Source organism: Taudactylus pleione, unplaced genomic scaffold (genome assembly GCF_031769625.1).
Source record: "Taudactylus pleione unplaced genomic scaffold, aTauple2 ptg000667l, whole genome shotgun sequence".
NCBI lineage: Eukaryota > Metazoa > Chordata > Amphibia > Anura > Myobatrachidae > Taudactylus > Taudactylus pleione.
The window spans coordinates 805,785-833,404 of NW_028285069.1; the positions used below are offsets into that span (position 1 = coordinate 805,785).

Below are 27,620 nucleotides of genomic sequence, written 5' to 3' on the forward strand. Positions count from 1 at the left end.
CTCCCCCCCCCCCCTCAGTCCAGCGCACAGGCAATGGGGGGCATGATCGCTCCCCCCATAGGCATAGGAGACTGCTCCGGCTGTTGCATTAGCAGCCACGAGCAGTCTCCCAGTGCAGCCCAGCACACAGCAGTGTGTGCTGGACTGCTGTGACGTAAGAGGGAGCGGTGCCGGACCCGGGCCCCTCCAGCAAGCCTGGGCAATTAGTACCCGCGGCCCCCTCCTCCCCTGTTGGCGCCCCTGCATGGAATGCTGGTGCAAATATATAACACACACACACTACCGCTTACTTCTTGGTTTCAGAGGCAGCAGAAGTTGGACCAGCACGATTCACGGGTTGTTTTTTTTGGGAAAAGGGGGCAGAGGCAAATGTTACTCATGGGCCACAGCTGGCAGCTCAGTTAAAAGAAAAATAAACATCTGTGGCCAGGGACAAGATAGGGGGGGCACGGGACAACCACCCCTGTCGCCCTGCCTATAACCCAGCCCTGGCTGCAGGAATATATTAATTCAGCGCCATTTGTAAAGGGATTCTGTTTCTATACATTTACCACTTATTCCATACTCAGACATGTCCTGTCCCGTCCGCTCACTACCAGAGGCCAGACACGCAACTCCCTCCACATTGCGGCCAACACACACTGCTCAGGAGCCGCCTTTGTGTGAGAACTACTCACTGAATGTGTGCTCACAGATATTAACACTAAAGCTGCGTACACACTGGACGACTTTTGTCAATGATATGAACGATATCGTTCACCATTATGTCGTTCATATCGTTGACTTTTTACGACTAACGATGCGCGTGGCCGCATGGACGATAACGATATCTCAGGTCGACCATACATGCTGGCCAACTTGCTCTATAGCGATGAATTCTTCATCATTTAAATACTGTCAGAAATCGTTCATGTTCATTGATGAAAAATCGATCAATATCGATCGAGCAAATCGTCCGATGTATACACATGCAGAAGGTGCATATTTATCTTACAAAAAAAAAAAAAGTATCCATGGAACAAGAGGAACATCTTCAATATCTGCCACGTATGCGTCGTACAGTAGCTTAAAGTCCAAACCCAGAAATAAATTGATTGTTTTACATTTTAGCCGTCGCCTGTGTCACTTATGTGAATCGCCCCAACAGTAAATTCCATATCGCAGCCGTAGGGAGAGTTTATTTTTAGTCCCTGGACACAATTTAGATTTAATATATTAAAATCACACTGCTCAACTGTTTACAGGAAAACTGCACTAAACAGGTGTATTGTGCAAGCTTACCGTTACAAACATGTTTATAGTGTGTGCGCGCATTTGTTCTGAATACCAGTAGTTTAATATTACCGCTCTGCTTTTTCCCCTGTCGCTATGTTATCTCCTGTAACAGTGGAGGAAGCTGAAAATATGGATGTGACCGCAGGGGGTAATTAATGAGACAGCTTTCACTGGGAAAGCAAATCGCAAGCATTGCAAAGGCGGCTTTTATTAGCTATTCATTGTCCGCTCAGCACTTCTATATGGGGTTTTCCATGGACCCTCATCCTACAGAAAAAAAATAAAACCAGTCTTTTTTGCCAATGACACATCTGCTCTTTGCGTGGTAGGCAGCGTTACAGCAGCTACTGTATGCGTGTGGCAAGCTGCAACAGACTTCTTTACAATTCAATCATTTAATTATGGTCAGGAGCAGGAGATTATTCAGGTTTCTTTATGCTAAATAATATAACTGTTGGCCATATTTGAATTTTCTGTGTCTCTTCACGTTCTGTATATTTATTAAGTATTTCTGCATATTAACTTTTTCCCAGCACATCAATATTAGAGAAGAATAAATAAAATGTTTTAACGTATATGCATGCTCAGCACCGATTACATATGTTAAACATTTATTTTCATTTTAACAAATGTCAGAATCTTATGAAGGAAATTTTCATACATAATTTTGCAGATTCGGCATTTTGGCTCAGAGCGGTATCCAGTTAACCCCAAACATTGTTCAGGCACTAATGGATAGCCGCAATCGGTGAAAAATTAGAATTTTTTTGCTGATGTTTTTTCCACCCTATCCTATTATTTGAGTCAAAATAGGATATTTCTCCCTAAAATACATAGGATCCGCGATAAGTTCACGGCCCTGTGTGTTTGCCATTTTAGGTGAAGGACCTGATGTGTCCTGGAAAACCCACAATAAGTGCCAGCATTAGGCGCCACTTCAGGGCTGATAGCAGCGCTGCTAATTGATCGCGGCGAGCCTAACTGGATACCCCCCCCATAAAATGAATAGACACTTAACACCTTGTTGATTAATTCCGTAGGGGAAAGGGGTAGAATTTCGGGGGCACACTTAAATGATCAGATATTTTTACCCATAAGTATACTACACATGTAGTAAAATAAAAAATCATATTAAGTCACAAGTTGGTCTAATTCAGATCTAAACGAAATATGTAGCAGAAGCTTGGTTATAGCCATCTAGCAGAGTAATTACCAGTCTAGATCTGATGTATGGTGTATGACTGATTGCACCTGTGAGTGGACTCTAGGCTGCATACACACCTATAGATCTGTCCAATCTGTCTGGTGGGAAGGAAAATCTGGTAATGTATGGGGGCAAACAATAGAAATTTGCTCCCAAACACTTGAACAGGCCAGATTTTCCTTCCCACCAGACAGATATTTCTATAGGACTAACTGTGTGGAGTTTGTATATTCTCCCTGTGCTTGCATGGGTTTCCTCTGGGTACTCTGGTGTCCTCCCACACTTCAAATATTTACAAAAAATATTTCTCATTCATATCAGTCCTTGCCCCAGAAGAATCATTGAGTGAAATGCCTGCAAGTGGCTTTTCATCCCAGAAGGGGGACCAGGAAGAATACTAAATAGTGCTTTCAAACACAATTGACTGTTAAACAATCCTTTGCAAAGATTCCACTTCCCTAGAAAAGCATTTCCCAACCTGTACAGGAACAGTGTACAAAAGCAATTAGTGGCCTCCAAAATGCTGTTGTAAAAACAGAGCAAATTTAAGATTAAAGGTTTAAGTCTTACGTTGTGTCTTTCTTGAAAATCCTATACTTGCTGCGAGTGTATTTTCAGCCCAGAAGGGATGAACACATTGCATCTCTTCCATTGGGAAGAAAGATGCAAAGAGCTATTGCTAAGCAAATTGTCAGCTCAAGTGGCACATGATGCAGTAGTGGCTTCTCCTTCAGTTTCTCCAGCAAGTGCATCTGCCGAGAAAAAAAAAAAAACGAACCTTTCCCAAAAAAAGACCCACTGGCGATTCAGAAGTCAACATAAGTTTTTTTTTGGTCTTGTGCTCAGGCATGACAATGGGCTTTTCCTTATTATGGGCAACAGTTTCATCCACTGGTGCCTAATTTACACAAACCTACAAAACAGCATTAGCTATACAAATATCCTGCTCATCCTGGTGCACTTCCACAGTAGCATCCTCGATTTCTACATCAGCATGTTCACTTGTGCTTATATCACAAGAGGCAGAACCAAGACCACCAGCACTGCAGTCACAAATACGTGGACAAAAAACTGCGGTCTGGCCGGCAGTGTCAAACAATAGCGCAGCTAAGTTGCAAATGCAAAAAAAAAAAAAAAACACGCACCTATTCGCCTCGGATCTGGAAGTTTGGGTGGGTCTGGTTCTGAGAACCGGACCCGCTCATCTCTAGTGTGTACACAGCATAAGTATGTCCTTTGGTATAGATGGCAAGGCTTATGGGTAAATATTCAATCTCTGTACAATTCTGGCAGGAGGCTAGCTCATTGTCCCTCATTAAATGAATAATTGTGTCATTTATCAGACAGACTGAAGGGATTTTACTTATTACAGATTCAAATTTACAACCAATAATTACTTTACTAGATAACATATGTAGCAGAAGCTTGGTTATAGCTATTTAGATCAAATAGACCAATTTGCAATTCAGTGCAATTTTAGATTTACTTAAAATCCACTACAAACGCTCAGTCCAAGTAGGTGCGAATCGCTGTAACAACGGCATAGAACCGCCAACAGCAGCAATTCTCTCCCCATGCTGCCCTACATCACCCTGGGCTCTCATATTTCCTCGCAGCCCTGTGGGTCTGCAAACAAAAAACATGAGTCTGGGAGGTACCATACAGCCCCTAGGGCTAGAGCCAATTGAGAGAATTAAGTGCGGCAATACGCCGCACTTATGGTACCTCCGACCTCCACATTTTTGTTCAGTTGATTTCCCAGCAACATAAAGACACTTGTAAACCTTTTACATAATTGTAAAAAAAAAAAAAAAAAAAAAAAAAACACACATTTCACAATTTAAAGTATTTTATTATAGGTTACTATTTTGTGACAGAGCAGCTAACTGGAAATTGCTGGGATGTGAAGGACCTTGGCCTCTATAGAGCGGTGTTTGGTAATCTGTACAGATTTGCACTTCTGCCGTCTGTGAATGGTCCACGTAGCCAGAGCCAAGAGAAGTGCTGTGAGGATTCCCATCGTCAAAGCCGCGCTGTTGATCAGGGAGTCTGGCCATGAACTGCCGGCTCCATGACCTGGGGGACATATTGACAACTTTAAGACTATTCAATGTCACAGTTTCATTTTCCCCAGACAAAGATTAATGAAGTGGTGAACAAGTGTTAGCATGGTTTAACAATGTCAGAGTGGCACGGTTAGAAGCTAGATGCAAGCCCTTGATTGCATGTCATTCAAATGTCAAATTACAAACAAATGCAGTTTATTGCATCAATTCTAGCCACATCGATCACTAGTGTAGCCCAAGTCTTCAGCCAGTGGTCCATAAATATCTCCCAACAGTCAGGAGGTTTAGCAGCGTATGCACTTGGTGATTTTAATGAGCGATTGAACGATTATGACATCACAAATTAATCGTGCACTATTATGTCGGAAACGACCAGCGATGGTCATTTCTGACATCTATCATAGCCTGAACATGCAGGCCAATTTGCCAATAACGACATATTGGCCATGTTAAAGGATGAAGGAGGGTGCCTACACTAAACATATCGCTCAGTGTAGGCACTACAGGGGGATCAGGAACGACTGTACGATTATGATGTCGTAATGTCTTTCCTAATCACCAAGTGCGTACGCCGATTTACAGAAGACCTTGGCTTTTGTTTTAAATGGCCATTACTGTTGGATGACAGGACACCATTTTCTGTGCTGAACCAATAGTCATGAGGGTGAGGTGTTGGGGCCTAATGGTGCCAGTTCATCTGATCGGCAGCAACTATTGCCTCAGCTCATAAAATGGCAGCCTCGGATGTATTGCTTCGCCTCCAGGGCCATGGATGTGCTGAACGTTATGGATACCAGAGCCTTGTCACCTTCGTACTTATTCACCTACCATTTATGTCCTCCCATTGCTCCTGCTTGGTGTTCTCAAAGTAGATCGGCAGCTTTGACGACACCAGGACGGTCTCGCTCTCATCTAGAATCAGGTTTGTAGATCTTTTTCCTGAAAAAAAAAAAGTTAAACACAACCTTACCATGTTCAAAACACTTCCTGCCATAACCCCCTCCCCAACCAAACCACGATTTTGACAATATGCACCAATCCCAACAGACCACACCCTTTATCAAACAAGACTAAACTGGAGACTAGAACTGTGGGCCGTGTAGGTTACAGGTTTGGTGGAAACCTACGTCTGAAACATGTTGTTGCACAGTCGTCGGTCTGACTAGGGACACAAGCTGAAGCACTGCAGTGGATGTACACCTGAAAGAAAAAAAAAAAAAAAAAAGTATAGCAAAGAGATAGCACAAGACAATGCTCCAGCCAGGAGACCTTACAAAGCCAAGCAGCTATTCCTGTTACTACATAGAGCCAAGAACGTTTATTTAAATCTTAACAATGAGGTTACCTGTCCTCCAAGGGGCTGCTGAGTCTTCCCATCTACAAAGACGAAGGTTTCCAAGTCAAATCGGGAGTAATGGGAAGGGAACCGTACGCCTGAGCTGCCAACAGGAACCAGCTCAGACATGTAATTGTCACCAGTGAATGGACACCTGCAAATACACAGTAATGGCTTGATTTACAGTGCATACAAAAGGTCTATGGTGCATGCATCTTCTGGGCAATTTTACCTCAAACTAGAAAAGAGCATGTTATTTTTCTTACATTTACCTTCAACTGCAGATGAAGACTAATGTACAGTGTCAGCCTTAATAACCACTCGCTAATGGGCAAACCAATAAAGCTAATTACAGTGACAAGTATTTAGTGTTACCTACCCATTGATAAGGATTGGCCATTGGATTTTATTCAAAGGGTTTGTGTCTGGCGTAGCCCAGCATTGGTGCAGCACTAGGATCAGATTAGGGTCAGACTTCTGAAGAATCTGGACTTCTACATATACCGGGTCCCTCAATACCCTGACCACAGGATAATCCGAGGCTCCGTAGTAGTCCCTGTACTGGGAGTCTGAAACAAAACGACATAAATCCAGCATTAGTGTGTAGGACTAATGTATGCAGCACAAGATTCAGTGTTTATTTAACAGAAACAAACTGCATACACACACACCGCGATTTTGTTACCAACATTTTTATGAACGATTTTCTGTCAGATTTTTTTAAAGTGTAATGAACAATTTTTTTGAACTACAAACGATTTTTGTAACTTGCCTTAATGAAAATCGTTCAGTTGGTCAGTCAGAACTACAAACGGGAACGTGCATGAACGATAATCATTCATCGCTATAACTCAGAAACTGAACGATTTTTTTCAACGATTGAACGACAACGACATCGTTATAGTAAAATTACGTGTGTATGCACCTTAAGTCACAGGATCCATATTTTGAGGCATGAGGACTTTGGCCCTCATTCAGAGCCACTCGCTAGCGGCAATACGCTCGTTCCGAGCGATGTTCGCACATCTGCGCATGCGTACGGATCGTTATACGCATGCGTGAACCAGTCAGTGCGGCCGAAATTCATGTGCTCGCAATATAGCGAATGCCTGCTATTTTGAGTGACAGAATGAGGCGTATGTGGGTGGTAACAGGGGAAGGTGCTTGAAAATGGGGAGTGGAGATCAGAACGCAGGCGTGCTTAAAGGTCAAAACGGGCGTTTTATGGGTGTGCATAATTAATACAGCAGCGTCATTGACCACGTCACTGGGTTATTTTATAGCCAGAACTGCTCGCAAGATTGTGGTAGCAAAAACCAACCACAAGAATAGCAAGCAGTTCATACGCTGGTCGATGTACTCGATTAATCTAATAAATAGCGGACATGACGTATGGTGCGAGCGGCCAGGGGGCGTTTTTAACAAATAAACGAGCGTATGTTTTGCTCGCTCGTTCAGACTTAGAGGTGTGAACAGACTGCAATTTGCGAACGGATCATTTGAATAGCCACCCCTTGTTTTTGAACGAACGACCGCAAATAGCCAACGGCTCTGAATCAGGCCCTTTGTCCCAATAATAATTATTCCTTATCGCAGCATTAACTTAAGGATCACCAAGATTTTACATCATATTTTTATTTTATATCCCACAAATAAATTTTTGATAAATGTGCCCGTTATTTAACAATCCTTACCTATAGCAATCCTCATCTGGAATGTAAGAGGTCCTTCACTGGACACTGGCAGCGGTGGTGGTAAAGTGGCTACCTCAACCTTCAACGGAAGGAAGCCAGTGACCGTGAAGAGACAACGAACCACTAGCCTGCCGAAAGCGTAAGACCATTAAAAAAAAAAAAAAAAAAACACACAACAACTTGCAGAACAGTTTGAGCACCATCCTTTGAAAAGGTCACATACTGTACTAGGGGGCAGACTGGTCGTCTAGGTCTAGCCCAGGCAGTGATTTGTGGGTTCCATTCATGAGAATGTGGCCAGTTTACTAAAAACCCAATGATGTATTTGGAGCATGAAGTGTATGTGGTGTAGGGAAATAGCACAGTTGTGTAATGTTTAATTACCTGTTGAGATTTAGAGAACGCCGCACGCTCAACTCTCAGAATGAGCTTCTGCAGCATAGGAGTCCATGATATTACTTAGTGCAGTCACAAGTTTCCTGCTCCAAGTTGTACTTGCCAATAACCTGGCTGTCCTACAGGATGGGGCACCAGGATTTCATCATGGCTCCGCTATAAACAGCCATGATTCCTGGGACTGTAAAGGCTGGGGCAAAGCTAGGTTCATGCTTTTTAGTGCAATTCACATCAAGCAACCCATGACCACCCACATCACTTAAGAGTGGGCGATCTCCAGGAGACTTGCCTACTTTTCTGGGCATCTGGGAGAGCCACAGAGATTCTGGAGTCTCCCCGTAAATTCCAGGAGAGTATGCTTTAAGTCAAAATATTGTCTTCAGCAAAAAAAACCAAGAAGGTTTGTGGTTTAAACGTACAGTATTCACATACCACTTACAGTACAGTATCTTTACAAAGCTCCAGGCTGAGCCATTGCAACGTCAATGTAAGCGATTAAAGTGAATAATCATTTGAGTGATCAAAAAGTGAGTGGTGACAGACTATTGACCATTTGTGCGGTCAGTGTCATTTCCGTAACAAACTACGCAAACACTGTTCAGGGACCTGATTAAGTGTCCTGGGCACATTAGGCTAGTGCACTGTTAGTGACCCTGGTAATTGCTGGCAAGCGCTGCACAGTGCAGATGCGTGCTCTGGAAATCACCATTCATACTGTGTATGTGCAGGTAACAAGCATTATACAACTGGCATGTTTGATACTGCCATCTGAGGTTTATGGAGTGTAAAGGAGGGGTTCGAGCAGGGGTGTTTTAGAACTACACATCCCAGTATGCCCACCACGGTTTTGCCATTTGGGCATGCTAAAACGGTTGCAAGGCATACTGGGATATTGTAGTTCAACAGCTGGAGGAACGCTTACTGCCCACCACGGCATTAGAGTCTCTCTCATTCCCCAGAAGCCAATCGCATGCAGCTCTTCAAGCTACCCAAAATGAGCTGTAGCACAATGTACATGAAGTAAAGCTTATAGCAGGGAGTTCTAAGCACAGCCATCTAGTAATCACTAAGAAATTGCCCATCAATACTGCCTCGGTACAGTTGTATAACTAACAAGCTTCTTTAAGCTCTGCCGATGCCGACACCACGGAATGAGGTTTTTATTTTATTCCCTGGCTACACTACACCACCCAAGTCTTGGTGCTCTAGGTTGTAGACCAGTGGTTCTCAAACTCGGTCCTCAGGACCCCACACAGGTCACGTTTTGCAGGTCACCCTAGCTGATGCACAGGTGTATTACTCACTGACATTTTAAAAAATCCACAGGTGGAGCTAATTACTTCACTTGTGATTCTGTGAGGAGACCTGAAAAACATGCACTGTTTGGGGTCCTGAGGACAGAGTTTGAGAACCTGTGTTGTAGACCAACGGTTGATCAGGCAATGATTGAGTTTAGTCCATTCTATACTCATATTGGCAGGAGGATTCTACTGAAGCAAGAGTGCTCACCATGCGGCCATCCAGCTGTTGTGGAGCTACACATCCTAGCATGTGCTACCAGAGTTCTAATTTCCCCAATAGCAACACTGCGGCAGGGCCCGTTAAGATATGTAGTTCTAAAACACCTGGAGACTGCATGTTGAGCAGACACTTTCTGAAGTCTGGGGTCCTTCGCTGTAGACAAGTTAATTATTAGGACAACTTCCCTCCCTGATTGAGCAGTTCCAGATTGAGTCTTTGATACACATTGGCCCAACATGGTAAAGTTGCCGGTCAGTTTGGTGAAGTGATAGTCAGCCTTGCACATGCTGCTCATTTAAGCTCATAGCTGGAGAAGGTCCATTACCTGAAGGTGGTGTCTCTAGTAATTGATCTTCCATTCCACATCTTCAGAGACTGCGCCACCGCCAGCTCATTCTCATACACTACCTGATCCCCAGTCACCTAGAGAAGATTTATTCAGTCACTTGTTTTGTAGTACACAACCACACATCAGGCTGCCCGCATGTCAGTGCAGAAGTCACAGCCACAACTCAGAGATGATCAGTTGAAGTCTACAGGCCAGGGGTTTTCAACATACGGCCCTCTAGCTGCTGTGGAACTACAAATACCACCATGCCCTACCACAGTTTTCACATGCCCCAATAGCAAACCTGGTAGGGCATGCTGGGATATATAGTTCCACAGCATGTGTCGAACACCCATTCTATAGATTGTTCAGTGCTTCCTACAGGTCTACAAGTCACAAAAAGATGATCTATTGTGTCTGCATACGATTCCATAACATTTAATTCCCTAAGTTGGCCTGTATGGGATTTCTGCACGGACATATGAAGTCAAATGCATGATGGGAATAAAATGTGATATTTCAGAGGACAAACTACAGTCAGCCCAAAATGTAGCTGGGAGACTGGATGCGGAGTACTATCCCCATTATGTACACAGCTACCACTGGCAGAGAGGAGTTAGACAAACCAGTGACGTGCATCACATTTCTTACTTACTATGGGAGGAATATTCTGCAACTCATTTGCTGCCTCCAGACTGTACTTTAACTCTTAATATGAATGAGGAGCCAGCTCGCCGCTGTGGTTGCAGCCAATGTTTATAGGCATTTAAGCTTTGACAGTTTATGAATAAATAATGAGAGCCAAATGCAATAGCTGAATAGTGGAACATTGTAGCTGAAAATGGATATATTTTACCGTTATTTTTGTCCCACAGGACGACAGTGGAAACTGATAGTGCAGGAAAAGGTCATTTTCATTTACTGGATTACATTCAGCCCCTCTTCCGAGCAAGGTAACAGAGTTCAGGTCAAGGACTGGCAGTGTCAGAGTCTTGGATATGGCAATAGAGAAGAGCCCATCTGGGGTACAGGAAGCAGTCACTGCAGACAGAAAAGTATATTGAGATTACACTGGGTTTGAGAAATAGCCTGCACACAAACCACATCATTGTCAAGCTTGTGGTCTATGCCAATTCCAGGGAATCCATTGATCAGAGGGGATGGGTATGGGTTGCCAGCACTCGGGATCCTAGCAGCCAGAATCCCAACGCAGGTATCCTGACCAGGTGTCAATCCCGATGCCCTCAGGTAAGCAAGACTAACCCCCCCCCTCTCCAGAGCCTAAACCTAACCCCCCCACCCCAAACCTAACCCCCCCCACCCAAGCCTAAACCTAACCCCCCCTCTCTGCACCCCAAACCATCCCCTTAGTGTCCAACCCCTAGCCCCAGTACTTACCAGCGGTCGGGATGCTAGCATCGGTATTCTGAACGTCGAAATCCCAGCAGTCGGGATTGTGACCACATCCCAATCAGAGGTCAAAAGATTTAAATAAAAGGTCTATACTAAGCTTTGCAGGTTCCCTTTTAATTGGTTTAAGACAGTTTGCGCGGCTCAGATTAACATTTAAATAGATTGTGGAAACAAAACCTATCCCCACATGACGAAGCCTCAAAAACAATGACATTTTAGGTCATCTCCTACTGTAAATAGAGTCAGACACTATTCTGAAAAAAATATTTTTGTTAGTAGCCATCTCCAAAGCAGAAGTAATTTTGTGGTATTGAGCAAATGTCTCGACACATTGACTCGAATCTTGTAGATGTTCTAATGATTCGGGTCATGAAATGTTGGTGTCGGGACGAGATACCGCAGCAGCCTCTCTCCTCCCCACTGCCCGCCGCACAGCAACTGTAGTCATGTACTGCAAACAGCACTTCCCTCCAAGCACAAATAGTATATTAATCAATGCATAGTTACTTTTGTAACACCGAATCAGCACTATGTTCCTATATCATCATCAGTGCATATCTCCACTACTTGTAACTAGAAAGTAACCCTATTTGCAGTACATAACCACAATTGTCAGCTACCACACAGCAAGCACAGTGCATCAGCGAGCCAACACCGCAGCCACCCCCCACAGATGCATCACACATCGAGGCCGACTCACTCCCGGGTCATGTGCTGGGATTGGAACTCAAGTGCTGCAAAATCCATGACCCGCACAGTCAGTCCCCGAGTCCCGGCAGTCTTAATCTCCAGAAGTGTCATCCGCCGAGACACTGTCTCCAGCTACTCAGAGCCGAATCATGTGGCTCAACTCTGTTCAATGTCTCACTTTGCCCAGCGCTATTCTTTCTGCTTACTAGACAATTGAGTCAGTTACAGGGGCATAGGGAGGGCAGAACACCCAAAGCAGGTATGCTGCAGCAGTTGAGGGCGCCACCTGGAGTCAAGGCGGGTGCACAGGCTGCCACGGCCCACACAAACTGACTGCGGTCAGGGTGGGTAACCCTGGTCTCTCCAACCAGCCCAGGTGATTCGGACCCAGGACTGTTTTAACAGCATTGTAGGCCCTGGGCAAAGCAATGCACTGGGGCCCCTACCCACCCATTCACAGGAATACAAATGTTAACAGTCAATAAAATTAACCTTTCGATTTATTGGTACTTTCAACAAAATCAATGTTTATACATAACATGTGAAGCAAGGATTATGGATACCACATCCCTCTTCTCCAGCTTGCAGTGCAGCTCCTGCTCTTCACTGCAGCTGTGATTAAAGTATGGTGGCCTCCTAGGAGAGGGGGGCCCAGGGGATTGTGCCCCCTTTGCCCCCACCCCCTAAATGTTGCTCTGTGGTTGCAGACTGAGAGGCAGGCAGAGAATGCTGTCTGGCCACTATGACAGTGTGCACTTTACAATCAGAGAAGTCAGGGAGCATCTCTCTCTGCCTGCCCATCAGCTGGCTGCCCTGTTTGTGGAGTGAGCGGCCGCACATTATGTAGATGCACCTGTCAAAGGCCCCTAGAATTGTTCAGACCTGCTTCACCCCGCCCCCCTAGCAGTCTATAGGTTAACTGGCGGGGGAGAGGGAGCACTGCTTAAATATATAAATGTTACTGTGCGGATGGCACCAAATTTGACCAGTGCCGCTACTTACAGGTTAAATGTTACTGGAAGGGGTAGTGCCGATAAGAATATTGCTACTGGAAGCACTTTTGCTATAATAAATATGGTCATGGGCACCTGCTTATTTATACTGTAGGATAAATATAACTGGAGAACTGCTGAAAGATATTGCTGGTATAACGCACTGGCTGTGTAATGAATACGAATGGGGGCTACTGGTATAATGAGTTTAGCTGGTGCATTACAGTACATTAATATGACTGGGGTTACTGACAATATGATACATGTCCACTCCATACGTTCCTTATGTACCATACATGCTGGCCATGCCCATTTTGGTAAAGTTCAGTATGAGTGGGCGCTGTAGTGTAGGTATGCTGCGGGCTCCATGCTACATCTCTGATCAGTAGTTTTAAAGGCTTCATACAAACTTCAGGAAAACCCTGTACATGGAGGACCTCACCCAAAAGGCATCACCTGCACTTCCAAAGTAGCATGGAGCAATTGGATCTGTAGCGTCGTAGCAGCAGCCCACAGTGGCACAGGCGTCTGGAAGATCGCTGCATTTCAATCTGTCAGAGCTCGGGATAGCAGTACATTGGTCCACGCTCGGTGCATCATGGACTGGGGAACAAAACAATAGAAATATAAGTTATAGCTACTAAATATTTTGTTCTCATGGTATTCAGAGAGACAATGTAAAAGGTCAACAGTCAATGGGTTCGACACCTGATGGTAGACTGGTACAAAATGTCAATGGTGCAGAAGGTCAGACAGGTTCAAATGGACATCTGGGGGGGGGGGGGGGCTGGATTAGAATTAAATGACAAAGAATAGTGATAATGTGTCGACCATTTGTACGAGTCAACCTTCTGCCCCTGACGAACTGTTGCATGTCCACCATCCATGTCAACCTTTACAGGGTCGACCTTTCATGCCACACCCGTTCACGCATGAGGCACTAGTCAGTGGCAGTCATTTATGTGGATGAAAAATTATTTAATCAAGGACTTCATTGTCCATTTAGTGCCTTTGAAGGACCTACAAAAAAAGGCAGACAACACAGCAGCGATGCATTGTATGTCACACTAAACACCTCCTAGCAGCTAAAAGGAGATTCTGCAATACAAGTCAGATACACCTAGTGCTAAATCTGCTTTAGACAGCAGGAGTCCAGCATGCTCTACTGATTGATTGTTTATCATGTCATTTATAGGGGGTCTATGTACTAAGCTTTGGAGATGAAAAGTGGATGGAGATAAAGTACAAACCAAACAGCTCCTCACTCATTTCTCAAACATAGCTTGTGACAGCAGTTTGGAGAGGACTGGCTGGTACTTCATTTGCAGAGCCTTGAACGGAGATAGAAAAATATCTGGAGACTTGTATGGAGTCTAACCAAAGAGGTTGCCAAGAACCTGGCAGTTGGTGGGAAGGGGAAGTAGACTATAGAAGCACTGTACAGTAATCAAGTGCAGCAGGCAAGTCAGGCCCTAAATCTGGGGCCTAAGGTATATGCTAGTGTTGGGGTACCCATGAGCTAACACCTGCACCAAGGTCTTACAGTATAGATATGCCCTCATACGGAATGGGATAGAAATAGTCGGCTTTTCAGCCACCGGTTCAAATCCCGACGGAGCTGGTAAGTAGTTTAAACCCTCCTCTCTCCCCCACCCCCCTAACCCTCCCGTAGTGGTGCCTAACCCTAAAACTCCTGGGGTGGTGCCTAATCCAAAGTCCCACCAGGGTGCCTAAAGCTAGCCATCCCCAACCCCTAAAAACTTAACCCTCCCAGTGAGTACCTATCCCTAACCTTCTTCCAGTAGCAGCTAACCCCACCCCCACCCTTCCCTTTCCCACAGCTACACAGCTATGCTCGCCGGTCTTACCTTGTTCGGGATTTCAGATAGCTCGATTAAGGAGACCACCTTATGACCCATGCTGGGCATTCACAGTTGTGATTTAGACCGGCGGCATCCAGTCCATCGGTCACCTACAGTAACTACATCCCCCCTCATACACATCCTCTTATTGCTCCAAACAATTTGACTTGACAAGGACTGTGCAACTTTGCCGCGCCAAGTGTCCCACCAGAAACTTAAGTCTTAAGTCTTATTTGCATCACTAATGTGCCAGAAGTACAATGCATGGGTACCCTGAATACTGACATAGTAGTGATAAGATTTTTTTACAATTAGTTGTGAAACAAAAAATTATATATATTATTATATTATATACACACATAATAAAAGTGTGAGCTTTGTGCATCTGTCAGACACTGGTACAAGTGGGATGTTACTCACATCTTTAGGAGATAAAACCAGCATAAAGTCACTTCAATGCGGAAGACAGTTTAAGGAAAAGGTTGTCACCAGTTTTATAGATCACCATTTTCCTTAGCATGGAGACAATCGCCTACTATACTGTACCTCAGACTGAAATAATAGCGACATCTGGTGGTCACAGTTGTTTATGCCACACTCACATGATTCCACAGAGCATCGAACATCTTTCCTCACTGTGACTTTCTTGCCCTCTTGTCGTTTTACAAGGCCAATGATGAGCACGTAGTCAGTCTCCTGAACAGAATGTTAAATTACATATTTTAATTATAGTGGAAACTAAAATTCACTGTCCAGACACAGACTAAATTGCTGTATTAAGCTGGGCACACACTAGGTAGACGACGACCTGACGATTGGCAAGTGCATATACAAATTACCAATAGTCCGTCCGCTGAGTCTCATCCGATGTCACAACCGGTCGGACATTTAAATTTGCTCGCCTAGTTGAGCAGTCACTCACCGCAGGGTCCCTGCAGCATGTGTACGGGCGATCGGCAGGTCGCCTGTACACACCAGCAGATGACTGCTCTCTCATGGGCTGTGCAGCACAGCAGATGGCCGACATGTCTGAACGACGTCGTTCAGACACTTCAGGGGTACACACCTGCCGACATGGTTCAATGAAACGATCAATATGTCACCCAGTGTGTTCCCAGCTTTAGTATCTAATGCATATGGCAGGCAGTGGTCTGATAGATTTGTAGCACCAATTCTGTGTTGGAACATATGGGAGAAGTCTGTATAGACCCCCTCAAGAGTGCGATGACATATGCTTCGGCTATACAAGTAATACAGTAAATAACAGAAAAGTAGGCACATTCATTGGGTATATTCTGAGGGGAGAACCACATTTTAGCTTACACTTCACTATTTCCCTCTCTTGTAATAAACTAACTCCATTTAAAAAATTGACAAAACACAGAACTGCAATTCTTGTATTTCACTATACAGCACCTATTAGGTGATACTTTCAACAAGGTAACTTACAGTAGCTTATTGTGTTACCAATGGAGGAGGTTATTAAAAACAATTTAAAGTAAAACCATACATAAACGGCACAGGTGTCAGGACTAAATTACTGCTGTAATGTAAGAAGTCTAGGGCCAAGTGTCCCAATCTCTGCTTAATACAAGTGGAGAAGTTTCCCATAGCAACCAATCAGCTGCTAGCAAGCATTTATAAAAGTACATTCTCCAGAAAGAAAGGTAGAAGCGGATTGGTGGAGGCGTTGCCCACAGCAACCAGTCTATTCTTTTTGAAGGTTTGATACAACATTCACTAAAAACTAGCCAGCCACACAGTGCTCTATGGCAAGGGAATCCCCATAATGACCCAAGCTGGTCCATTTCCTTCTAGAGTAGCATGGGACAGGAATTTTAATTGAGGTAGTTTGGCCGAGCACAATGTCCATCCATATACAGCAGGTTCACTCTTATATAGCACTACTAATACATCTATTATCGCTGCAGATAGTGACTTGTCTGGTATCCATCTGCTATCATGAGTAATTCCCAGGGGCAGCTATGACCAAACAGACTGAATGAGCGTCACTGATCTTTCTCCATCACCACAATCCATGTGATGAGTCTTAAGAGACGATATCCAGAGTACAAGAATTACATGAGATAGCTCAATTTCACTACCTTAATGTCAGCCAACCCCTGAGGTTTGTCGTTATAATCGAATAATGATGCATTCTTAGGTTTCTATATTCATGATGTACAGTGTTCCCCTCTGTGTACACCCTTATTTTGTTTCCCTTTTTTCTGTATCCCCTTCTGTTCAAAATTCATTAAGTATTGTGAAATTATATATATATATATATATATATATATATATATATATATATATATATATATATATATATATATATATATATATATATATATATATATATATATATATATATATATATATATATATATAGTGAGCGGGTTCGGATTTCTGAAATCCGAAACCCCCCCCGTTCCGAGTCAGGCTCGACTTTTCCCGCCTGACTCGGATCTGTAATCAAGGCAAAACGTCATCATCCCGCCTTCCGGGTCTTGGATCCTATATAAAAAGGTACCCACGTCGGCGCCATTTTCTCACTCGGCTGTGGACAGTGAAGAGGGAGGGTGGGAGTTAGGGCTGGCTGGGCTGTGTAGTGTAGTGCAGAGTAGTGCTGTGCTGTGCAGTGCTGCTGTTGTCCATAGGGGCTGTGTCCACTACTTCAAAGTCCATAGGGGCTGGCTGGACTGTGTTGTGCTGTCAGTTGTCCATAGGGGCTGTGTCCACTCCAAAGTCCTGTGCAGTGTCCCAGTCCTAAAAGGGGTGCTGTAGTGTTGTCCAGGGGGTGCTCTGTCCGTCAGGGGTGCTCCCCCCAAGTGCTAAAGAAAAAAATATTTTTTCTGTGTTTGTGAATTGTGTGCGCAGTAGCCGCACGTGCATCAACAAAATAGTGCCAAGCGTGCGCCTGTGTCATAAGTAAAGGGCCGGCTGGCTTGACCGTGCTGTAACCCCCAAAGTACACTCCAAACCAAATAAAAAAATATTTTCTGTGTTTGTGAATTTTGTGCGCAGTAGCCACACGTGCATCAACAAAGGACCAGCGCCAAGCGTGCACCTGTGTCCCATAAGTAAAGAGCCGGCTGGCTCATTTCTTAAAGGGTGGTGTAACCCACAAAGTGCACTACTCTCCAGCAAAAAAAAATAAAAAAATTTCTGTGTTTGTGTGCGCCTTAGCCGCACGTATACATCAAATCGATTTAACAAATGGAGGACCAAACTTTCTCCGATAAAATTAAAATAGGGAAAGATCAAGAACCACTTCCTCCTAGTGCTGAAGCTGCTGCCACTAGTCATGACAGACTATAACATGCCATCAACGTCGTCTGCCAAGGCCGATGCCCAATGTCATAGTAGAGGGCACATACAATCCCAAATGACAAAGTTCAGGAAAATGACCTTGAAAAAAACATTTAAATCATCTGAAGAGAAACGTAAACTTGCCAATATGCCATTTACGACACGGAGTGGCTCGGAATGGCGAAGGTCTTTCCATATGTTCATGACTAGTGGTTCAGCTTCACATGACGATGGAAGCCCTCCTCCCACTAAAAAAAATCAAAAGAGTTAAGCTGGCAAAAGCACAGCGAAGAACTGTGTGTTCTAAGATATCACAAATCCCCAAGGAGAGTCCAAGTGTGGTGGTGGTTGCGATGCCTGATCTTCCCAGCACTGGACGGGAAGAGGTGGCTCTTTCCACCATTTGCACGCCCCCTGCAATTGCTGAAAGGAGCACCCACAGTCCACTTGCTGATATGCAAATTGAAGATGTCACTGTTGAAATACAACAGGATGAGGATACTGGTGTAGCTGGCGCTGAGGAGGAAGTTGGCGAGGAGGATTCTGATGGTGATGTGGTTTGTTTAAATCAGGCTCCGGGGGAGACAGTTGTTGTCCGTGGGATGAAAAAGCCCATCACGGTCATGCCTGGGCAGGAGACCAAACATTCCACCTCTTTGGTCTGGCAATATTTCTATCCAAATCCGGACATCAACTGTCTTGCCATATGTAAAGGTGGAATAAGTAGGGGTAGGGACGTTAACCACCTAGGAACATCCTCCCTTATAAAAAGTTACTGTCAAGTTCAGGAACTTTGGCTAAGACCGTAAGCAGTCCAGGTACACCTAAATCCCGTTGTCCTGTTGTATCCAAGCGCCTGCAAACCACACAGTCAACTCCCTCCTCGTCAATTTCCTCCTTAGTCAGGATCGGAAGTAGTCCTGCAGGCCATGTCACTGGCATGACTGACTCTCCTATACGGGATTCCTCCGGAGGAACCTGCATTGCTACGCCTCCTGCTGCCGCTGCTGGGAGTCGTTCATCATCCCAGAGAGGAAGTAGGAACACCACTACTTTTACTAAACAACTGACCCTCCAACAGTCCTTTAAGTACGACAGCAGTCATCCTGAAGCAAAACGTATAACTGAGGCCTTGACTGCTATGTTGGTGTTAGACGTGCGTCCGGTATCTGCCATTAGTGCAGTTGGATTTAGACAATTGATGGAGGTAGTGTGTCCCCGGTTCCAAATCCAGTCTAGATTCCACTTCACTAGGCAGGCGATACCGAGACTGTACAGAAACGTCAGAAAAAGTGTCCTCAGTGTCCTGAAAAATGCCGTTGTACCCAATGTCCACTTAACCACGGACATGTGGACAAGTGGAACAGGGCAGACGAAGGACTATATGACTGACAGCCAACTGGGTAGATGTATCACCTTACGCAGCAACAGCAGCAGCGTCACCAATAGCAGCATCTCAGAAACGCCAGCTCGTTCCAAGGCAGGCTACGCTATGTATCACCGGTTTCAGTAAGAGGCACACCGCCGACAACCTCTTAGAGAAACTGAGGGAAATCATTGCCCAGTGGCTTACCCCACTTAGACTCTCCTGGGGATTTGTGATATCTGACAACGCCACCAATATTGTGCGGGCATTACATCTGGGCAAATTCCAGCACGTCCCATGTTTTGCTCACACAATAAACTTGGTGGTGCAGAATTTTCTGAAAAGCGACAGGGACGTGCAGGAGACGCTTTGGGTGGCCCGAAAAACTTCTGGCCACTTTCGCCATTCAGCGACTGCGTGCCGAAGACTGGAGCGCCAGCAAACACTCTTGAACCTGCCCCACCATCACCTGAAGCAAGAGGTTGTGACGCAGTGGAACTCAACCCTCTATATGATTCAGAGGATGGAGGAGCAGCAAAAGGCCATTCAAGCCTATACATCCACCTATGACATAGGCAAAGGAGGGGGTATGTATCTGACTCAAGCGCAGTGGAGAATGATTTCCGTATTGTGCAAGGTTCTCCAACCCTTCGAACTTAGTCTGCCCTGTTCCACTTGTCCACATGTCCGTGGTTAAGTGGACATTGTGTACAACGGCATTTTTCAGGACACTGAGTACACTTTTTCTGACGTTTCTGTACAGTCTCGGTATCGCCTGCCTAGTGAAGTGGAATCTAGACGGGATTTGGAACCGGGGACACACTACCTCCATCAATTGTCTAAATCCCACTGCACTAATGGCGGATACCGGACGCACGTCTAACACCAACATAGCAGTCAAGGCCTCAGTTATACGTTTTGCTTCAGGATGACTGCTGTCGTACTTCATCCTCCTCACTAAGGACTGTTGGAGGGTCAATTGTTTAGTAAAAGTAGTGGTGTTCCTACTTCCTCTCTGGGATGATGAACGACTCCCAGCAGCAGCAACAGCAGCAGTGGCAGCAGTAGGCGTAGCAATGCAGGATCCTCCAGAGGAATCCCGGATAGGAGAGTCAGTCATGCCAGTGACATGGCCTGCAGGACTACTTCCGATCCTGACTAAGGAGGAAATTGACGAGGAGTGATGACTGTGTGGTTTGCAGGCGCTTGGATACAACAGGACAACGGGATTTAGGTGTCCCTGGACTGCTTACGGTCTTAGCCAAAGTTTCTGAACTTGACAGTAACTTTTTATGAACGCGCTGCAGGTGCCGTATAAGGGAGGATGTTCCTAGGTGGTTGACGTCCCTACCCCTACTTATTTCACCTTTACATATGGTACATATGGCAAGACAGTTGTTGTCCGGATTTGGATAGAAATATTGCCAGACCAAAGAGGTGGAATGTTTGGTCTTCTGCCCAGGCATGACCGTGATGGGCTTTTTCATCCCACGGACAACAACTGTCTCCCCCGGAGCCTGATTTAAACAAACCACATCACCATCAGAATCCTCCTCGCCAACTTCCTCCTCAGCGCCAGCTACACCAGTATCCTCATCCTGTTGTACTTCAACAGTGACATCTTCAATTTGCATATCAGCAAGTGGACTGTGGGTGCTCCTTTCAGCACTTGCAGGGGGCGTGCAAATGGTGGAAAGAGCCACCTCTTCCCGTCCAGTGCTGGGAAGGTCAGGCATCGCAACCACCACCACACTTGGACTCTCCTTGGGGATTTGTGATATCTTCTTAGAAAGCACAGTTCTTCGCTGTGCTTTTGCCAGCTTAACTCTTTTGATTTTTTTAGTGGGAGGAGGGCTTCCATCGTCATGTGAAGCTGAACCACTAGTCATGAACATACTAGGGATCGACCTTAGCCGTTCCTTGCCACTCCGTGTCGTAAATGGCATATTGGCAAGTTTACGTTTCTCTTCAGCTGATTTAAATGTCTTTTTCAAGGTCATTTTCCTGAACTTTGCCATTTGGGATTGTATGTGCCCTCTACTATGACATTGGGTATCGGCCTTGGCAGACGTTGATGGCATGTTATCGTCTATGTCATGACTAGTGGCAGCAGCTTCAGCACTAGGAGGAAGTGGTTCTTGATCTTTCTCTATTTTATTTTTATCGGAGAAAGTTTGGTCCTCCATTTATGTTATATCGATTTGATATATACGTGCGGCTAAACACAGAAAATAATTTTTTTTTTGGTTTGGACTGGAGTGTACTTTCGGGGGTTACAGCACCCTTAACGGTCAAGCCAGCCGGCCCTTTACTTATGACACAGGCGCACGCTTGGCACTACTTTGTTGATGCACGTGCGGCTACTGCGCACACAATTCACAAACACAGAAAATATATTATTTTTTGGTTTGGACTGGAGTGTACTTTCGGGGGTTACAGCACCCTTTAACGGTCAAGCCAGCCGGCCCTTTACTTATGACACAGGCGCACGCTTGGCACTACTTTGTTGATGCACGTGCGGCTACTGCGCACACAATTCACAAACACAGAAAATATATTATTTTTTTAGCACTTGGGGGGAGCACCCCTGATGGACAGAGCACCCCCTGGACAACACTACAGCACTCCTTTAGGACTGGGACACTGCACAGGACTTTGGAATGGACACAGCCCCTATGGAGAACTGACTGCACAACACAGTCCAGCCAGCCCCTATGGACTTTGAAGTAGTGGACACAGCCCCTATTAACAACAGCAGCACAGCACAACACAGCCAGCCCCTATGGACTTTGAAGTAGTGGACAACAGCAGCACTACACTACACAGCCCTAACTCCCACCCTCCCTCTTCACTGTCCACAGCCGAGTGAGAAAATGGCGCCGACGCGGGTACCTTATATAGGATCCAAAACCCGCGAGACTCGGAAGGCGGGATGATGACGTTTTGCCTCGATTTCAGATCCGAGTCAGGCGGGAAAAGTCGAGCCCGACTCAGATCGGGGGGGCTCGGATTTCAGAAATCCGAACCCGCTCACCCCTAATATATATATATATATATTTTAGCAGCTTAGACTGATGGCCATTAGGACTACTGGTAGAACATGTTTGGTCACAATAGTTGCCAGCGGCATCTGATAGACGTCCAGCCTGGTTAAGGATGTCTATGGCCTGTATTCAGTTGCCGGCAAAAAGTGCTGGACTTTTCGCATGCTGGAGATTTCGCAGTCATCACTAGTTTTGCTTCAGGAAAAAGTAACGTGCTCGTTCCCGCGATTTGCCCTATTCAATTGCAAAGGACATGAGAACGTGTCCCAGTGAAACCCAAAACAGCGAAAAGTCCTGTACGATTTGGGGAAATCAGCCTGACACCCCCCCAAAAGATGCACTGACATGGGGGATCACTATGGATACCCCCACTGAAGGTATTTCAGGTGCTTAAATGCTCTCAATTGGTGCCATTTAGAGTCTTCGCACAAGTGGGGAAAAATAGTATTTAGCAGTTTTGTTTTTTGGAAAAAAGTTGTCCCAGCAAATTTGGGGTACAGGCAAATGGGTGCAAGGATGGTTTTAAAAAAAAAAACTAACAAAAAAAACCCAAAAGAAACCAAAACCACGCACCTTCAGCAAGCACCTGCAACCAAAAACAGCTGGGGCATACTTGGGGGACCCCCTGGAGTCTATTTTGCTAGTTTTTAAGTTTGTCCCCAACTTTGAACTTTCACCCCCAAAACATAAGTACTTTTTTGGGGTGTTCTAAATTTTCCCACTTTTGACACAGTTTACCTTTGGGGGACTGTCCCAAGGCTGCAGGGGTGTTGCCACAACTTTACACACCAAACCCCCAATTCTGCACATTTTTCTGCCTCCTTCCAGAGGAGAATCTTTCCCGCTGGTTACAAGACGCAGACTTTTCGCACCGGCGAAGAGTCTTTGGAATGGACTACAGGGTAGTGTTAATCACCTGGCGAAATCATGTCACAGACTAGAACTTTTTGCCGAATTCTGCTTTTCACCGGCAATTGAATATGGCCCTATATGGTAAAGATTGTATACACACGGAAGGCTGTAGAGCCTCACCTGGCCCAGGCACAGTATCTGCAGGATTGTGCCTCACAGCCAGAGAGATCTAGGAGGAAGCGGGACGCGATCAGTCGAATCGTTCTTCCCTCTGCTATCAGGTGCGGGCAGGGAAGACTTCTGCAAGCAACGGCAACCTCCCTGTACTCACTGTAGCTCAGCACACAGCTGGGCGCTGCTGCCGCTAGCAGTACTAAGGGAGGAGTGACAAACCAGGCCCCACCAGCAAGCCCAGGCAATCAGTACCCACTCCACCCTCTTGACGCCCCTGTACACAGGGTTATCAATGGTGTTTTGCTTTTCACACTTACTGTGAGCACATTGTTTACCAAAGTATATCTAAGAAAAAAACAGATTCCTAAAAACACTTTTCCAAGTCTGTGCTCTCTGCACAGTTGGCCTACTCAGACATTCTGTGTATGCAATTGTTAGCTGGGGCTCTAGATCTCATTTCTTCTAGATGACAGCTACACTTTTAAGCTTACATTCGCAACAATTATCATGCCCTAGGTGACCAAGGGGTCTATTTACTAAGCAGTGTTAGAAGTGAAAAGTGATAAGGTGCCAGCCAATCCGCTCCCAACTGCCATCTCACAGGCTGAGTTTGAAAAATGACAGTTGGGAGCGGATTGGCTGGCACCTTATCACTCTTCACTTCTCCTAAACACTGCTTAGTAAATAGACCCCCTAGATTCATATGACACAGCTTCATAGACTGGCTTGAATCTGAAGCCACCAACCCATAAGACTCCCATGTCTAGGATGTATATAGTTGCTGGCACTTTGTTGCCATCAGCCCCATTTGTGTTCTGCACAACACTTGCACTTTAAAAACTTGAATCCTTTTCTTTCTAGGAAACTTATGACTATACGGTTGGTCCCCAAATCTGGTACTAACAACAACCTGGTTGCCTGAAAACATTGGATTATACTTAATAATTCAGTTTCTTTGAGAGACTCCTTGGTAGCCACACATTGGGTATAATAAGCAGGAAGTTTTTTCAGGGACCACCCCCTCACTGTATATAATCCAGCCCCTTGTCTTTGAGTGTCTCCTTATAAATCAGTTTCTGGAAAAACTCTAGGGACATTATCTATGGGCTGCCATGGGGGTCTCTAAGAAACTGAATTATCGATAAACATAAATCAGATGTTTTCTTCTGTGTTCCTCCATTGCGACATACCAAAAGATAATATACACAGGGGTGTGGTAACTACAACTTTCAATGTTAGATGCACAAGAGAAACTTCTTCAAGGCTCTCATGACCAAGTTCAAATCCCATGGGGCTATGAAGGATTTAACTCTTAATTGTTTGACAGAATCTTTTCCAAAAAAATTCTACTAACTTTTGTATAATGAGGTACCTTAACCCGATTTGTACTTTGATTGTTTAAACTGCCAAACCTTTAATATATCCCTCATGTAAGAATTCAGTATCAGATATGGGCGCCTTCATGGCTTCAGCTAAGTTACCCATGAAAGATCAAATGTTTTCCCAAAACCTGTAGTAGATCTGTGAGGAATTATTTTGCTTGTAATAGAATCTGCATTAATGGTTTTGAAAGCCCCTTTTGCTTTAATTCTCTTTTTCAATCTCTAGACCGCCAAATTTAGAACCATCAGTTTCTAATGTAGTAACTGACCCTGTGTTAATATCTGGCTGGTAGCAACCATAGTTCCACCACTGCCATTTTCAAAGCTATTGAAAAACAGGCTCTTCTGGGCCAATAGGGTAAGATCGCTATTAGCTCTACTTATTCCAGTTTGATCTTTAAAACATTGTCTATCAGTGGGAAAGGAGGAACATATGCCAGGTGAAAGTTCCATTTCTGTACAAAGACATCCATCCCCTTTTGTCCCGGGTACATAGTTTGAGAAGAATCGATGTAGTTTCGCATTTACATTTGTTGCCATTAGTTCTGGTCAGACATCCGCAGTTTCTCTTTATTAATGCTCGGTGTTCAATTCCCGTTCTCCCGGGAGAATTTGTTTTCTGCTCAAGAAGTCTGCTACCACGTTTTCATTGCCAGCCACATGGAGTGTTGAAAGGCAAGCAAGTGCTTCTCTGCCCAAGTCATGATTTTTGCAACCTCCTTCATGAGAACCTGACTTCTGATGAAACCCTGGCGATTATGGCCCCCATTTAGATGTTTTATCACAAAAATGATTGATAAATGACACTGTGTATGATAAATGGTGCTCCAGCCAATCAGCTCCCAACTGTCATTTTTCTAAACAGTTGACAGTTGGAGTTGATTTACTGGAGCACCATTTATCATATACAGTGATATTTAATCACTCGTTTTGGTGCTAAAACTCGTTAGTAAATGAGGCCCAATGTATGTTACCACCATCATATTGTCCAAAACTATTCTTAAATACTGAGTTCCTCTCAACCTTGGATGTACTGCATCACCAGGATACAGACAGCTGTCTGAATACTGGCGCCTAAATCAGACAGGTCAGAATCCCGGCACCAGTATCCCAAAGGTAAGTATTGGGGGAGGGGGGGGGGTGTTATGGTTAGGTACCGGGTAGGAAGTGTTAGGATTAGGGTAAGGTAAGGGGGAGGTTAGGCTTAGGCACTAGGGGTGCGCAGGTTAGGGGTTAGGAAATTACTCACTGTGCTATCCTTTGGGTGTCGGGATTCTGACTAGCGGCATTTCATACCCAACCCGCATCGCCCTCCATGCCGCTCGCATCTCTTCAATTTTTCCTGTGGAGTCCACCAACCCTGTCTTATCAGTTGTGACACATGCTCCCCATCCCTATTGACTTGCATCTGTCGTTAGGAGTAGATATTGTGGTTGTACCAGTGATGTTGAGCTGTTCTTCAGATTTACACTCCACCAATCTGGGGATTATTATTATTTTTTTTTCAGTCGTATGTGATAGAGCTACTTTCTTCTGAATGAACTTTAGTATACCCCACTGTAGGCCTCATGTGCCATCTTGTCCAAGGGACTACATCTATGATTGACAAAATTATGTCATGCAGTCTTAATCCTGTACAGAGTTGAATCCAGCTGTGATTCTGTATGACCTTCACCAGTTTATGCACCTTCATACATCAGTCTTCCGCGAGGCTGACCCTACATCTATTATAACCCCCAGAATTTGTATTCTCCTGACAGGAATTGTAGAACTTTGTCCACATTGTTTCACACCAACTTCCATCTTTCCGGAAATCAATATGTCGTCCAAGTACAGCCAGATCATTATTCCCTGAGCCCTTAGATGCACCATTATGGTCACTAGTATCTTGGTGAACAAGGGTGGTGAAGTCGACAAACCGAAGGGAAGACATGTGAACTGGAAAGGTATTCATGCTACTCAAAACCTCAGATATTTCTAATAAATTTATGTTTACCAACACATTGAAAGTAAGCATCTTTAATATCTATCAATGCTAGGAAGTCCCCTTCCATAATGTCTGCTAGAATAGATGCAAGTATCCAGCTGAAATTTTGTTTGAATGTATTTCTTACAGTAGATCCAGGATGGCCCATTACCAGAAAGAGGGGAGAGTAGAAACTGGCTATCCTTTCCACAGTAGGTAATGGTTTTACTGCTTGAAGGCAGATTAATCCAAACTGCCTGCCATAGCCATCTTCTCCACTCTTGTAACTGGCATTCTTGATAATACAAATTTGTCTATATGGGGTTCCCTCTTGAACTCTATTTGATATTTTTTTTTTTATTACTACATTTTATTTATAGGGCTCCACAAGAGGTCAGCAGCGCCGTATATATAGTAAAGGGTACATAGAACATTACAATATAGTAACCAAAATATAAACAGAACACAAGTAATAATTAGCAACACAATTCTCCATACACAATACAGCTGGGAAGGTGAAGGCTGTCAGAACTGCTAGAGAAGAAGGCTGAGAGACAGTGGGGAGGAGGACCCTGCTCCCAGGAGCTTACAATCTAGGGGAGAGGGGAGACTGACAGATGACATGAGGCAAGAGTGTGTAGAGGGGGACATGAGTGCAGGAAGTAGGTGAGGTAGAGATGGCTGAGGCAGGAGGGACAGAGACTTGGTGACGGTTATGTGGTGCAAGGGTATGCTTTGATGAACAGGTGG

General features: G+C 44.8%; 1 protein-coding gene across 1 annotated transcript in view; it reads right to left on the reverse strand.

Moving 5' to 3' along the window:
* Positions 1-4,310: 4,310 nt before the first annotated feature.
* LOC148478257 (zona pellucida sperm-binding protein 4-like) overlaps positions 4,311-27,620 on the reverse strand; it is a 36,333-nt gene continuing 13,023 nt past the window's right edge. Inside the window, exons 3-12 of the mRNA XM_088455715.1 lie at positions 15,380-15,473; positions 13,372-13,518; positions 10,677-10,861; positions 9,818-9,915; positions 7,576-7,703; positions 6,261-6,450; positions 5,891-6,035; positions 5,673-5,745; positions 5,374-5,484; positions 4,311-4,555 (exon numbers count right to left, since the gene is read on the reverse strand). Coding sequence (XP_088311841.1) covers positions 4,362-4,555; positions 5,374-5,484; positions 5,673-5,745; positions 5,891-6,035; positions 6,261-6,450; positions 7,576-7,703; positions 9,818-9,915; positions 10,677-10,861; positions 13,372-13,518; positions 15,380-15,473 — 1,365 coding nt within the window. The 3' untranslated portion in view covers positions 4,311-4,361. The remainder of the gene's footprint in view (positions 4,556-5,373; positions 5,485-5,672; positions 5,746-5,890; positions 6,036-6,260; positions 6,451-7,575; positions 7,704-9,817; positions 9,916-10,676; positions 10,862-13,371; positions 13,519-15,379; positions 15,474-27,620) is intronic.